Genomic DNA, 15,137 nt, shown 5'->3' on the forward strand with positions numbered 1-15,137 from the left:
TGAACATCGTTTCAAAAGCCAGCATCAAATGGGCTTTGACAGGTCTTTTTTACCTATATCTGGGGAAGGTTTAACCCAGTTATCCCCTACTGCCAGTCCTGGTCATCACACCTGGACACATTTCTTTCCCAATCTTACCCAAGCTGTGCTCTCTGCTGGAATTCTTACACTTTGGCTGACAAACCACTGCTCCTGTTAGGTCTGAGTTTAAATGCTGCATTCTAAAAGAAGAATGCTGTTACCCCCTCCTCAATATAAATCAGATGCCCACTGCACTCCCTCATAATACATCTGAATCACTTAGAATAGATCATGATATATTTATCTGTATATTGCCAGCTAGGTAATGTCTGTGGTTCCACCTAACTAAATGTTCTTTAAAGACAAGGACCTCCTCTCACCATTGCATTCCAAGCAACCACTCCTGGGACATTACAACATTCTGTAAATATTACTGAGTCAAGACATCAATCATGAAAGCAAAAAATATTCTTTGCTGAATATTTTCAAGCTACTTTTAAAACACATTCCCAGTATGACTTAAATGATATTAGTTTTCACTGTCATTCCATTAGATAATAAAAGTATATAATACTAAGTTAAGAAAAATAGGATTATCAAATAAAAATAAACATTTTTATAAATTTAATATTTATACGTATCTAAAATGAAGCCCTTTTTTCCATACATAGTATCCACCCGGAAGAGGTATTAAGAATACTTAAATTTTTGGAAAAGAACATGGGGAAAGTTTTTTTGCTGTTGACATTAACTATAATTTTTTTTTTGGATTTGATGCCCAAAACACAAAATACAAAAGCAAAAATAGACCAGTAAAATTACATGAAAATAAAAAGTTTCTGTATAGTAAACAATCAAATAAACAGGCAACTACAGAATGGGACAAAATACTTGTGAAACAAATAAGTGATGAAGGGTTAATCTCCAAACTATAAAAAAAAAAAAAAAGAAAAGAAACAAAACTCTACAACTCAGTCAGAGAAAGAAAAAAAATACCAACTCAATTTAAAAAATGGGCCAGGGAACTAGATAGACAATTCTCCAAAGAAGACATACAAGTAGCCAACAAGGTACATGAAAGAGTCCAAATATCACTGATCATCAGAGAAAGATAAACTAAAACTACAATGAGATACCATCTCACCCTTGTTAAAATAGCTATTACGAAAATGCACAGAGAAAAGGTTACAAGTGTTGATAAGGATATAGAAAAAAAAATCCTTATAGCTGTTGGTAGAAATGCAAATTAGTGTAGATACCATGGAAAACAGTATGGAAGTTCCTCAATAAATGAAAAATAGAATTACTCAATGATTCAGCAATTCCATTTCTGGGTTCATAGCAACAGAAATTTAAAACAGCATCTCAAAGAGATATCTGTACCCTTTGTTCACAATAGCTAAGATACAGAAACAACCTAACTGGCCCTTCAGTGAAGGAATTTCCAGAAATGTGTGCGTGTGCTTGAAGGTTTTTTGTTGTTTGTTTTGTTTTAGGGGTGTGTGAGTGTGTGTGTGTCAGAGAGAGTGAGAGAGAGAAGGAATATTATATTATTCAACCTTATAAAGGAAGGAAATCCTGTTATTTTTGATAGCATAGATGAACCCCAAAAAATATTACGTAAGTGAAATAAGCTGGACATAGAAAGATAAATAGTACACAATGCCACTTATACAAGGAATCTAAAATAGAAAACTCACAGAAGCAACAAGTAGAAGGATGGTTGCAAGGATTGAGAGAAGGAGAAAACTGTAAGGTATCAGTCAAAAGGCACAAAGTTTGTTTTGCAGGATGAATAGTCCTAGAGATTTACTGAACAATGTGATGTTTATGGTTAACAATACTGTATTGCATATTTAAAAATTTGCTAAAAAGGTAGATCTTAAGTGTTCCTATTACAACAACAAAAACAACAACAATAAAGAAGTTGGGAGAAACTTAAGATAGTTTATAGTATAGATTGTGCTGAGTTTCACAAGTATATATTCATCTCCATTCATCAAGTTGCACACATTAAATATATAGAGCTTTCTGTATGTCAATCCACCTCAATAAACTGGTTTTTAAAATAGGATAGTAGCCTTTAAATTGCAGAAATTAAAGATCTAAGTATATAACATTCCTCAGCTGACTAGCAAAAGAGACAAGAATGAAATTCAGGCACTTAGACTCTAAAGCTTAGGCTCACTGTACAAGTTAACAACCAATGCTTGTTTGAAAGAAAAAAGAAATGTAGCTTTCTATGGTGTTGAGTGTGAAATAAAATTATTTCATTTAAAATTCTAAGTGATAATGTTTGATACTTTAAAAATTCCCTAAAATATAAATTCAAAAAGAACTTAATTCTTCCGTAAACACTATTTTGAACACACTTGTGCATCCACTATATTAGTATAGAATGAAATTCTGTTTCTAGGTTTATTATTAATGATGCTGACCATCATAAGGCTATAACTAAGAATCTAAGGCTATAACTAAGAACTTAAAGAATATACATTGAGGGATTGGGGATGTGGCTCAAGCGGTAGCATGCTCACCTGGCATGCACAGGGCACCGTGGCCTCAGCACCACATAAAAATAAAATAAAGATGTTGTTGTGTCCACTGAAAACTAAAAAATAAACATTAAAAAATTCTCTCATTCTCTCTCTCTCTCTCTCTCTCTCTCTCTCTCTCTCAGATGTTCTTCAAGCTTTCACAGTAGAAAAGGGGAAAGTACCCAGATCAACAAGTAACAAGTTCTACTTCATTTGCATGGAAACCATGAAGAATTTCCACATTCTTCTAAGTAATACAATAGAATTGAACATGAAAGATATTTAAGATACAACCTGAACATCTCTGCTCAACCTATACTTTGGGACCTTAATTCTATTTGAAACAGAACTTATAACAGTGTGTTCATGGCAAATTTAAAACAGAACTATCTTAATGAACTCAAGGTTTTGACAAACTAGCATATTAATATTCCCATAAAGGACATGTATCTTATTGACCATGAACTTCCTTTTCTCCACCCTCCTTTATTATTCTGCAAAGCACATATTATCACAAACATATATGAATTCAGAGACAAGAAGCATAAAATATGACTACTTCAAGTCATCAGGCCACTTTAACAAAAAAAAAAAAAAAAACGAGGACACTGGGGAGAAGAGAGTATTTCTGCATTTAAATAATGATACTATTTTTGTAAGGCATTATAAAAACATACAAAGTACTTTTATGTACACTGTGTTATCAAATTTAATGCTATGGGTCAATTATCAGAGCTCAAAGAATTTTTGAAGATATTTCAGTAGCTGATTCACATGTTTTATTTTTTTTTCCTTTAAATATGGAAAGTAAAACTTGAAGTAGTCCAGTAAGTTGATAATACAAAGTACAAACTCATAGTATGACTAAAATTCTATTTCAGTGTGAGGGATTTTAATACTGCAGGTAGTTTCTGGGTTTTTACAGATGAGAAAAGTAGTGTTTGTAGACAGCGTAAGAAGACAAAGACATTGGGAGGATGATAAAAACAAAAATCCTCAATTTGCAAGAGTTTTTAGGTCCTAAGATTCTAACATTTTTGCTTGATTCTTATTTAATTCCCTTCAGAATTAAGCCTGTTTTAATACTCTCCTATGATTTTGTTTCCTGTGATTATTTCACCTTTTCCTCCTCCCTTGCCCATTAGGATCCCAAAACTATGTAATCAATTTAAATACTCAGTTCCTATCATTTCCTAGTCAATAATATTGTAGTTTTATGATAAGATTGTCTCAGAAATATATTGTAAAATAAATCCATTGTATTATCTAAAATCTAAAAATCCTCAAGATAATAAAACACTGTTACTCTATATAAAAATTGATGCTAAAGTGAAAGTATTAAGTTTTTGGTATTCTTCGGAAGTCTCTGTTCCTAAAATCATCAAGCAGACATTGAAAATAAAAAGCCCTAGAGGTATAATCTAGGGCAAACTTTTTTTTTTCCTTCCAGAAATAACAATTCCCAGAGATTCACCGGGCCACATTTTAAGCAGATAATATTGACAGTGGATTCAGCAAGCCATCATTACCTCCACTGCAGAGTGTCACAGCTATCACCCCATTTCTTGTTGAGAGTGAAATTATTGAAGATGAGTCAATAGGTGTATCAGCAAATCACAACTAAAAATAACACTTTTCTAAAAATACAGTCAATGTACTCTACAAGTCAAACTCCCATTTCTAGTGGCAGTTGGTCCTTTCTTCAAATATAAACTTCCCAAGCTAGCAGAAGATGGAACCAGTATAAATTCTGGGGTAATTCTGTTAGAAATATGAGGAGAAATACTTGTACAGAAAGGCTAAATCGAGTGATCAGAAATGTTCCTTCAAGGGGATAGTGGCTCCGTGGTAGAGTGCTCACCTAGCATGTGTGAGGCACTGGGTTCAAACCTCAGCGCCACATAAAAATAAATAAAATAAAGGTTAAAAAAAGAGCAAATTCCTTCAAAATTAGGCATAAATAAACATTTACCAGTAAATGCGTGGATCTGGATACTATCATGGTAAGTGAAATAAGCCAGTCCCCAAAAGACAAACGTTGAATGTTTTCTCTGATATGTAGAAATTAACCCACAATAAGAGGGGAGAGGGGAAAAAGATAGATCAGGCAATGGGGGATGGAGAGAAGAAAGGGGAGGGATAGGAAAAGGGAAGACATCAAAGTTAATCTCATCATCATGTACATACACAAGTATGGGGACCCAACTAGACTAAGGTATATTACATGTTTTTATAATTATATCAAAATGGATTCTACTGTCATGTTTAACTCTATAGAACTAATAAATAAATTCATTAATTAAAAAAATAAAATTAGATATAAATCTGCCAAATTTCTTTCAGGAACTGAACCAATTGGTGTAACTGACAATACCTTATAATAATGCCTAGAAAAAGAGATATTGATAATGGTTTTTAGTTTAATACTTTTTATTCTTTAAAAAGCTTATTAACTATAGTTTCTCTGGTCAAAGTTCTAAATATCAGGAGTAATATTTTATGAATAATAGAATGATATAACACTTAATTTCAAATTTTTTTGCTAAGATTACTTCAGAATTAATTATTTAAGTGGAATTTCAGAAAAAGTATTTCAAAGAAGCATTAAAAATGACTTTAAACAAAGAAATATTTACTCACCCTGCAACAGTTTAATTCCTCAGCTGTAAGTATGATGGTACCACACTTCCTCCCTGGAATTCCTCTAGAACAACAAAAATATATTTATCTACATTAATTCCTTATATTAATATCCAATATAAATTAATATGCTATATTTTCATGTGATCAATACAGAGCATACTACTAATAGATGACTCTTCTCTAACAAAATAAATTCCCAGGCTCAACCCTTAGTTTATCCTATAGAGATCCACATCTATCGATTAAGCTAAACTTTTCACATCACTTCAACATGTTATTCCTCTGCTCAAGAATCTTCAATATCTCTGTATTGTCTAACATATACCATACATAACACAGTGTACTATAACAAAGCTTTCCCTTATGGTGTCTTAAGGTTTCAACTATGGTATTAAAAGCCTGCGTGGGCGAGGGGATGTGGGGATAGGAAAGATAGTAGAATGAAACATACATTATTATTGTACATTTATATGTGACTCCATGACTGATATAATTCTGCAACATGTACACTCAGAAAAATGAGAAATTATATCCCATCTATGTATGATATATCAAAGTGCATAAATGCATTCTACTGACACGTATACCTAATTAAAACATATTTAAAAATTTAAAAAGAACAATTATATATTTAAAAAAGATCGAGTAGCTCATATAGCAACCATTAAGGAAAACACATTGACATTGTCTGCACCAAGTTACAATGTATTTGTTCTATGCAAAATTCCAATTGTTATCAGTTATTTGCTGTTGGTACAACACTGAGATGTGTAAAGGTATATTTAAAGTAGAACTGTTCATCCCAGCAAAACACAAGGAAATCAAGTACCACCCCTATTATCAATTTTTAGGAAGATAAATGACAATTATTTCTGTATATTCACATAGTTCAATACTATATATAGGTGAAAAAAAAAACTACCTGAAATCTTGCCTTCTACTATTTCCCTCTTCTTTCATCAAAAAGGCTCCTTATTTGTGCTTCTCTTCTCTTTGTGTTCACTGCCTGGATCTGACATACCATAGCTTGGTAATTGTTCCCTACATGTCTCAAATTTTCCATAACCCAAGATGAAGTTCCAGGAAAATCTTATGCCTTTACTGTATACTTACTTGCACTTGAAGTTAGTACCATACAGATTAGCATTTAATTAATCCTAAATTGTTAAAATCACATATTTTGACCCTTCTTTTTTCAAGTTGGTAAGTTCTATGGCAGCAAATGTCATGACATAAACCTCTTACTAATCCACAGAGTTAAACATCTACGCATGGCAGGTACACATTATGTAAGCAAGCATGTAATATATAAGCAAACCTAAGCAAAATAAAATCTGCACTAAATTTAATCTCTACATGCTTTGGCTTTCCAGCTGACTCCAAGAACAAAGTCAATATTCTTACATGCAAGATTGTATACAGTGCCTATGGTTTGGAAAAATGTCCCCCAGAGTTCAATGTGTTAAAAAAAAATCAGTCCCAGGGTGGTGCACCAAGGTTAAAAAATCAGTCCCAGTGTGCTATGGATTTTAGTGAGTAGAGCTTAGTAGAAAGTTCTTAGGTCATTGAGGATATGCTCTCAAAGAGGATTGTGGGAACATGGCCCCTTCCTGTCTTACTTTACTTCCAGGGTCAGGAGGGACATAGTATACTAGTATGCTCTAATATAACTCTCACCATGATGCATCACTTTTGCCAGGGATCCAAAACCATGGGTCACCAGAAGTGTGAAACAAAGTAAACCTTTATGTTTTATAAGTTAATGGCAGTTTTGTGTTGTTTTTTTTTTTTTTTTTGTCACAGTAGTATTAAGCTGATCAACATAGTTTCCCTACTTATATAAGGAAACATACAGACAATTCCATGAGAAGTTTCCAAAGAGCAATCCTAACACTCTAATGGTGTATGTTGTGCTTCTTTGCCCTGTCATGAACCATATCCCAGACCCTCCTGTGTGTCTTGGGAACTACAAATGGTAGCAACAAAAGTACTTTTGTCTTCAAAAATATAATTCATTCCCAATAATTTATTACAACATATATGCAACCAGTTCCTTACCCCTCTTATCTCAAAGTATACAATTGTAGTCTGAATATCATGATTGAGAACAAGGTGAAATAATAGAAAGTTATAATACTAGGGGTTGCAAATATATTAATATAAATTATGTTCACTTGAAACCTATTGCATCCTCTCTTTTTGTTCTCAGAAATCATCTGGAGCATGCCACTCAGGCTTATACTAACAATGCCAGCTCACAGCTTGTGCAATAAATTGTCACAAAATCTGGTCTCCACCACATCCTTACTCCCCATCAGGTAAATTGCACATGTCAGAATCTTCAATTTCTTTGGATCTTTATGACTAACAGCTCAATTAATCTAACTGTGCACATTTTTCTTAAAATATTGCATACATCATTTTTAGCATCCTTCAGTGTGTCTTATTTTTTCTAACCCAGTAGTAACTTTCTTTTCTTCTTTCTATTGTTAATCACAGATTTGCATATTCAGCATGGTGACAAACTAAGCATATGGACTGAGCATCTACCTGGAAATACTACAAAATCCTGAATAAAATATGTCAAGGTTTAGATAAATGTTCTGATAACCTGGCAGGAAAGCAAGGACCAATTAGAAGCTGAAATGAATCCAGGGGAATTTGTTCTTGGGCTTCTCCTTTACCTCCCCCTTCTTTTTTTTCTTAATGGTTTTTTTGGTGCATAGAGATAAGAGAGGGGAGGAAGAGGAACACCCAAAGTGGGAGTTCAGCAGAAAGTTTGAGTCTTAATGACTAGATTGCTTGACCACAGCATGAATTTCATACAAACATTCACTTTTGAAGGACTTACAAAATAAATCACTGCCTTAAAACTGGATGAATAAGTGAGAAAAAAACAGTTCTAATAATTTAGAACTCAATGAGGCTTACTGCCTTAATTGCTACCACGTGAGTGAGTAGTTAATCAAAACTTCAAGAATTCGGTTTAATTCAATTGATCATAGGTGCCTGGTAAAAGCAGGTTTGCTTTTAAATTGGATGCTAAAATATTTTCACACTAAAAGTTTCAAAAGTACACTTAAGGCTTATTTTTACATATCACAAAATACTCAAGGACAAATGCACTATGTATTGGAATCTCCAAAACAATTGTTTACAGAATCAAACACAGATTTAGAATACTGAAAGTATTATTCACAGTACCGAAAATATAAGCATGTATAATTTACCAAAAATTTAGAAGAATGGAAATGTGATAATTAGCAAAGGGCTATAAAAATAACTAAGAACACTTGAAACAGCATTGAGATCCCATAAATGAATTCAAACATACAAAGTCAACCAGCTTTTGACATAGGCACCAACAGGACAAATGGAAAATAGACAAGTCTCTTCAATAAATAGTGGTGATAAAAGTAGATTTCCACATAAAAAAGAATGAAAGTGTATGATTATCTTATTACAAACAAAAAAAAAATCAACTTGAAGATGGATAAAAGACCTAAATATAAGAACAGAAAGTATAACACTACTACAAGATAACATAAGATAAAAGCTCCTGGATATTGGCATTGGCAATGGTATTTTGGATGTCACATCAAAAGCTTAGGCCATTAAAGCAAAAATAAATCAACATGACTATATCGAGTTAAAAAGCTTCTGCACAGCAAAGGAAGCAATTAACAAAATGAAAGAGCAACCTACATAATGGGAAAAATTATTTGCACACCATGGATTTGATAAGAGGTCAGCATCTAAAATTTTTAGAGAACATGTGAAACTCAAATGAAATAAAAAACATTTCTCCATTCTCCAAAGAAGACATAACAATGACCAACAAGTATATGAAAAGCTACACAATATCATTAATCACCACGCAAATCAAGCCTATAAGATAGCACCACATACTCATTGTTAGGATGATAATTATCAAAAAGGCAAAAGATAATGAATATTGGTGAACATTTGCAAAAGAGAATTCTTGAACATTGGTTGGTAGTGACTTACATTTGTATGGCCACTATGGAAAACACTATGGATGTTTCTAAGAAGTTAATACAGAACTACCATATGACCCAGCAATCGCTCCTCTTGGTATGTACTCAAAGGAAATAAAATGGCCACTTAGTAAAGGTATCTACTTTCCTGTGTTGACTGTAGCACTATTTGTGATAGCCAAGATATTGAAAACACCTAAGTACCTACTGACAGATGATAGATTAAAAAACAGTGGTACATACATACAAAGGAATATTATGCATCCCTAATAATGAACTAGATCCATTTGCCACAACATGGATGAAACTTGAGAACATTATGCTAAGTGAAATAAGCCAGTCCCCAAAAGAAAAATACTTGCATTATCTCATATGAATAATATTTTTAACTATTCAAAAATACAGAGATAGAGAAGGAAATGGTGATTGTCAAAGAGAGGAGGAACTGAGAAGATCTAAGCCAGAGAATACAAAGTAGAAAATATTAGGATGGACCAATCTGAAAATCTCATGAATTACAAGATTATGGAAATAAGATTAAACTGCATATGAGTTGCATACTGAGTAGATTTCAGCTGTTCTTGCCACACATCAACACAAAAAACAGGAAACTGTTTACTGAGAGAAGAGATACATGAATTTACTTCACAAAAGTAACCTTTTTACTATCTACATTATCCTATAACATCATGCTGTACACCTTAAATATACACAATGAAATTTTTTAAAAAAAGAATATTTGGAAAAAACAAATAGAAATTCTATAAACAATAATGACTATCATTAGGAGCTGGGGCTAAGTGGTAGAGCACTTGCCTAGCACATTTGAGGCACTGGATTCAATCCTCAGTACCACATAAAAATAAATAAATAAATAAATAAAGGTATTGTATTCATCTACAACTTAATTTTTAAAAAAAAAATCATTAGATTATTATTACTGTATTTCTATTTTATTACAAATAATAAATAATAAAACAGAAATATAAAATCCAATGGGTAGATTTTATAGTAGATCAAACAGAGGGCCCATGTCTCTAAAGAAACAAATTTCCTGCTCCCCAAATGTAAACACAGGATAATAGCTGTAGACAATTCAGTCCAAACGTGGAAGAAAGAAAAGGCAGAAGGTGAGTTTTAAAGTCCAGCTGAATACTATCAGTTTTCACGGCAGCACCCCTGGGTTGTTCTTCCTTTTTCATAAAAGGTAGCAAGAGACTGCAACTGGCTAGCCTTATCAGCTGGTATCCTGCCAGTAGAATATAGGGGGTCTGACAGCCCACTTTCATTTGTACTCTCCTCCGCTCATTCAGTCTGAGGCAGCAGTGTTTCTGCCTGCAACACAAATTTCACTTCTTTGTGAGGCTCCTGCACATGTCATGGGCAAGAGCTCCTCCACAGGCCATTTTTGGATGTTTACAAATGGATTACTCCTACCTGAGAGAACTTAGGAGTCACTTGGCCTCTTCAAAGAGCCTTCTGAGTGACTGAATACTAACATTTTTAGATATCAGTAACTTTTTAGCAGGAGTTGTAGTCACATCTCCAATCTTTTTCCTTGCATGAGTCTTTTGCATTTAAAAAGGCAGAGAGTTTCCCAATTTATCAACTCTGCTCAAGATAGTCTATTTTTTTTTTTCCAACACATTCTTCAAAATTCTCCCATCTTCAACCCACTCCTTGATTTAAAAGCTACTTATAATCTTTTAGCTTTCGATTACGGCAGCATTCAATTCCAGCTACCAAAATGTTTCAGTTTCCTATTTCTATTTTTCCTATTGTTGCCCTAACAAATTACCAAGACTTTAATGGGCTAAAATAATATTCATTATCAGGCTATTTTGTAGATCAAAATTTCTGCAGGCTCAGCTACACACACTGCTTAGGATTTTGCAAAGCTGAAAAATAAAAAGTGTCAGCAGGTCTGGGTTTCTATCTACAGGATCTGGGAAAGAATTAACTTCCAAGCTCATTAGCAGTTGGCAGAACTCATTTCCTGGGCATGATTTCCAAGGACTCCCTACAGCTTCAAGTCTAGGGAGTACAAGTCAGCAAAGGCAGCTCAAGTCCTTCTCAAGCTTTGATTCTCTTTGGCTTCCCTACCTGTTGCAATCTTTCTGACTTCCTCTTCTGGCTTTTCTCATCTGTTTTGAAGGGTTCATGTGATCACAGGAAACTTACCTAGATAATCATGATAAACCTCTCTCTTGAGCTCAACTGATTACCAACCTTAACTAGATCCACAGATCTCCTCTCTCCATGTAAACTAGCATAACTATGAATGGGACACCATACCACACAGAAGCTAAACTTCTCTACTCCACACTGCACACACCCCCGAATCCCAGATTTTCATTTCCATGTATATGATTGTTTTTATTGTGGCATTGCTTGTATAGGAAAAATAAAACTATTAAGAAGTCCACTAGCTTGATATTAGGTAAATTTGTAATTCACAAAATGAATTACCACACAACAGAAAAAAAAAAAACAGCAAAGCAACAAATAAAGCCCAGTGCCTATATATTAGGTAAACTTGCAATTCATGAAACTGATACAGCAATGAAATAAATGAATAAACTACAGCCTCACACAAGATCAATGGTTCTCACAAACTATTTTGAGCGAAAAAATCAAGTCACACAAAAACATATATTATGATTCCAGTTATATTAATTGGAAAAATATGAAAAAACACACTTGATATTATGAAAGAGTTATCATAAGGTTTAATATTTTTCAGAAAACTAACCTGTTTTGATGACTAAAAGCAACAATGTCTTCAGTAACATAAAATGTTTTCTGCCTCAAAATATCTCCTTCATTAGCCTTTCCTAATGTTTAAAATTTTCAGGATCTCAAATTTATCTTTATGCTGTTCACCTGGTAAAATTGCCTTCATTTTCCAAAGTCTAACCCAGATGTCACTTCTCAGTCTCCCAAAATGAGAGTTAGTTCTTACCCCCACCTCTCTCTACCTTCGTACTGTGGTACACTGAGACCCAGTACACAGATTACAATGAGAGTTTACACAGGGCAGCTTAAATCCCATATCCATCAACAGATGACTGTGACCTTCAACAAGTTGCTTAACCTTTCTAAAACTCAGTTTCCTCATCTGAGAAATCAAGATATAATGTGTTTTAAATATCACATGCATAATAAACATAGGACAGGGTAAGTATTCAATAGATTATAGTATTATATGTTTACATACATCATTTCCTAAGGGTAGTGAATTCCAGAAACTGAAAGACTATGCAATGCTTCTTCTGTATGTCAACAACTAGAGATGTCTGTCATTTGTTTAGATATTATCTAAACATTTGTTGAATTAAATAACTTTTGATGTAAGAGAATGATTTCAGGAGGCCACAGCTAAATTATATAACTCATAGTGCATGTACAAGACTAACAAATTAAGATTAATATGCCTAGCATGCTAAAACCTAGCACTGATAAGTTTATTACACTAGCTCTCTGGTGAGAATATAATAAAATGTAGTACATTCTTTGAATGTGGGCAGGAAGAGGGTGGCAAGTGATAAAGAAACAGAATGGAGGTTCTTCATACAGAATGTTGAACAGCTAAAGGGGAAAAATGGAATTGCCAAATGTTTTGCCTTATCAAGGGATACCCTCGGGACCAAATTTATCAACTTGGTATACAGACTTGACCAGTCTCGACTAACCAGCTAATTCCCACATTGGAGGGGTTGGGGGGAAAGGACATAGGCTTTAATCAGGGTTATTTATTAAAAGGGTAAATAACAGAGCAATACTTTTGGTATGTCTCACCATCTATTATGACTGGAGCAAAAACAATTTTTTAAAAAAATCTTTCAGGATTGATTTTTTAAAAATATTAAATTAAAATGTTAATGCAGCACAGCCACATCAATGTTTATAGCAGCACAATTCACAATAGCTAAATTGTGGAACCAACCTAGATGCCCTTCAATAGATGAATGGATAAAAAAAATGTGGCATATATACACAATGGAATATTACTCAGCAATGAAAGAAAATAAAATCATGGAATTTGCAGGTAAATGGATGGAGTTACAGAAGATAATGCTAAGTGAAGTTAGCCAATCCCCAAAAAACAAATGCTGAATGTTTTCTTTGATATAAGGAAGCTGATTCATAGTGGGAGGAATAGATGAACACTAGATGGGGCAGAGGGGTGAGAGGGGAAAGGAGGGGGCATAAGGTTATTAATAATGGTGGAATGTGATGGACATTATTATCCAAAGTACATGTACAATGACACGAATTGGTGTGAGTATACTATGTATACAATGAGAGATATGAAAAATTGAGCTCTTTATATGTAGTATGAGTTGTAATGCATTCTGCTGTTATATATAAATTTAAAAATGTAATTATAAGAATTACCCAGTAGCACAATGAAGTATTTCACTGTGAACATTACACTCTGATTTAATAACACTTAAATAATAAATGAATAAGGGTTGTGTTTATACATTAAATGCGCAAGGGAAATGACTTAAAGCATAAAGGGAAAACTTATAAATAATTAACTGAAACTGACCCTTTCAGAAAAAATGGAAAACATGTAATATTGAAATAAACATATATAATACATCTGTTCTTCATCAACATTAATTATTTCATTCTAAGGAATAAACCTAACATGGAACTCTGGATTTTCCTTGTTAGTGTATGAATATTTTTAATTCCAAATGAATCTTAAGTTCCTAATATATGAAACTGATAGTCAAGATGCTCATATGATTCTTGTCATTAGTTCTATTTCACTATAAAATGTTAACAAAAAATAACTTATACTCAATATTTATTTTTAATTCCAAATAGAAAAAAAATCACTTATCTCTATAGAATTGCAATATATAAACAGAATATAATTTGTGCAACACTTGGACATTTCAACAATATAATTCTGCCTACCCAAGAACACGGGAAGTCTTTCCATCTTCTGATATTTATTCAATCAATTTCTTCAGTGTTCTATAACTTTCATTGTAGAGATCTTTCAATCCTTAGATTGATTCCCAAGTATTTTATTTTTTTGTTTTTTGAGGTTATTGTAAAAGGGACAGCTTTCCTGATTTCTTTCTCAGCAGAATCACTATTAGAGTATAGATAAGCTATTGATTTATGAATGTTGATTTTGTATCCTGATACTTTGCTGAATTCAATTGTCAGCTTTAGAATTCTAAATCTTTCCCCTTTTAAAATTGTCCTGGTTAGATCTTTTAGTCACAGCAACAAAAAATATGACTAAAACAGGAGGTGTCAAGGACGGTTCCACCCTCAAGAGTGGATTAATGCTGTAAAAACAAAAATTTATGAAAATTTACACATTTAGGTCCTCTGTGGGTTCTCTCTCTTCAGCTTTTCTGTTATATGAGGATACAGAGTTCACTTCTCTCTGATCCTTCCACTTTGCACCATGTGAGGATGCAGTAAGAAAATATTTATGAGATGCTGGTGCCTTCACCTTCTATTTCCTGCTTTAGAACTTTGAGAGCATCAATTTCTATGTTTATTCTTTTCCCCTAATGACCCAGTCTCAGGTATTCTATTATAGCAGCACAAAAGAGACTAAGATAAGTACCTTCCAGACAAAGGAATCAAATACAGTGTTATGGGAATATGGTCCACTGAAGGAAATCCAAGTAAGTGGGAGCATAATATATATTTGGGGAAACTAGAGTGCACTCCTACATCTCAAGTAGTATCACAAAAAGTTGAGATTAGTTTTCCTCAAAGATTATGGAGAAGAATTGGGAAGATTTCATAAAAGGGAAGGTAGCTGAATTTTAGATCCCATACCAAAGAGACCAGTGGGAACTGCTGCACATAGATGGGATGAGTACAGATTAAAACCATAGACACCAAGACCAGCTGGGAGAGTCTTATAGCTAAACAGGAAGAGTTGCTGCCCAAGAGA

General features: G+C 33.5%; 1 protein-coding gene across 1 annotated transcript in view; it reads right to left on the bottom strand.

Annotated features, from left to right (window-relative positions):
- Cpne8 (copine 8) overlaps positions 1–15,137 on the bottom strand; it is a 195,612-nt gene that overhangs the window by 92,998 nt on the left and 87,477 nt on the right. Inside the window, exon 7 of the mRNA XM_046436155.2 lies at positions 5,199–5,262. Coding sequence (XP_046292111.1) covers positions 5,199–5,262 — 64 coding nt within the window. The remainder of the gene's footprint in view (positions 1–5,198; positions 5,263–15,137) is intronic.

Source organism: Marmota monax, unplaced genomic scaffold (genome assembly GCF_021218885.2).
Source record: "Marmota monax isolate L192 unplaced genomic scaffold, Marmota_monax_Labrador192_F-V1.1 WCK01_AAM20220418_F8-fsc00012, whole genome shotgun sequence".
Lineage (NCBI taxonomy): Eukaryota > Metazoa > Chordata > Mammalia > Rodentia > Sciuridae > Marmota > Marmota monax.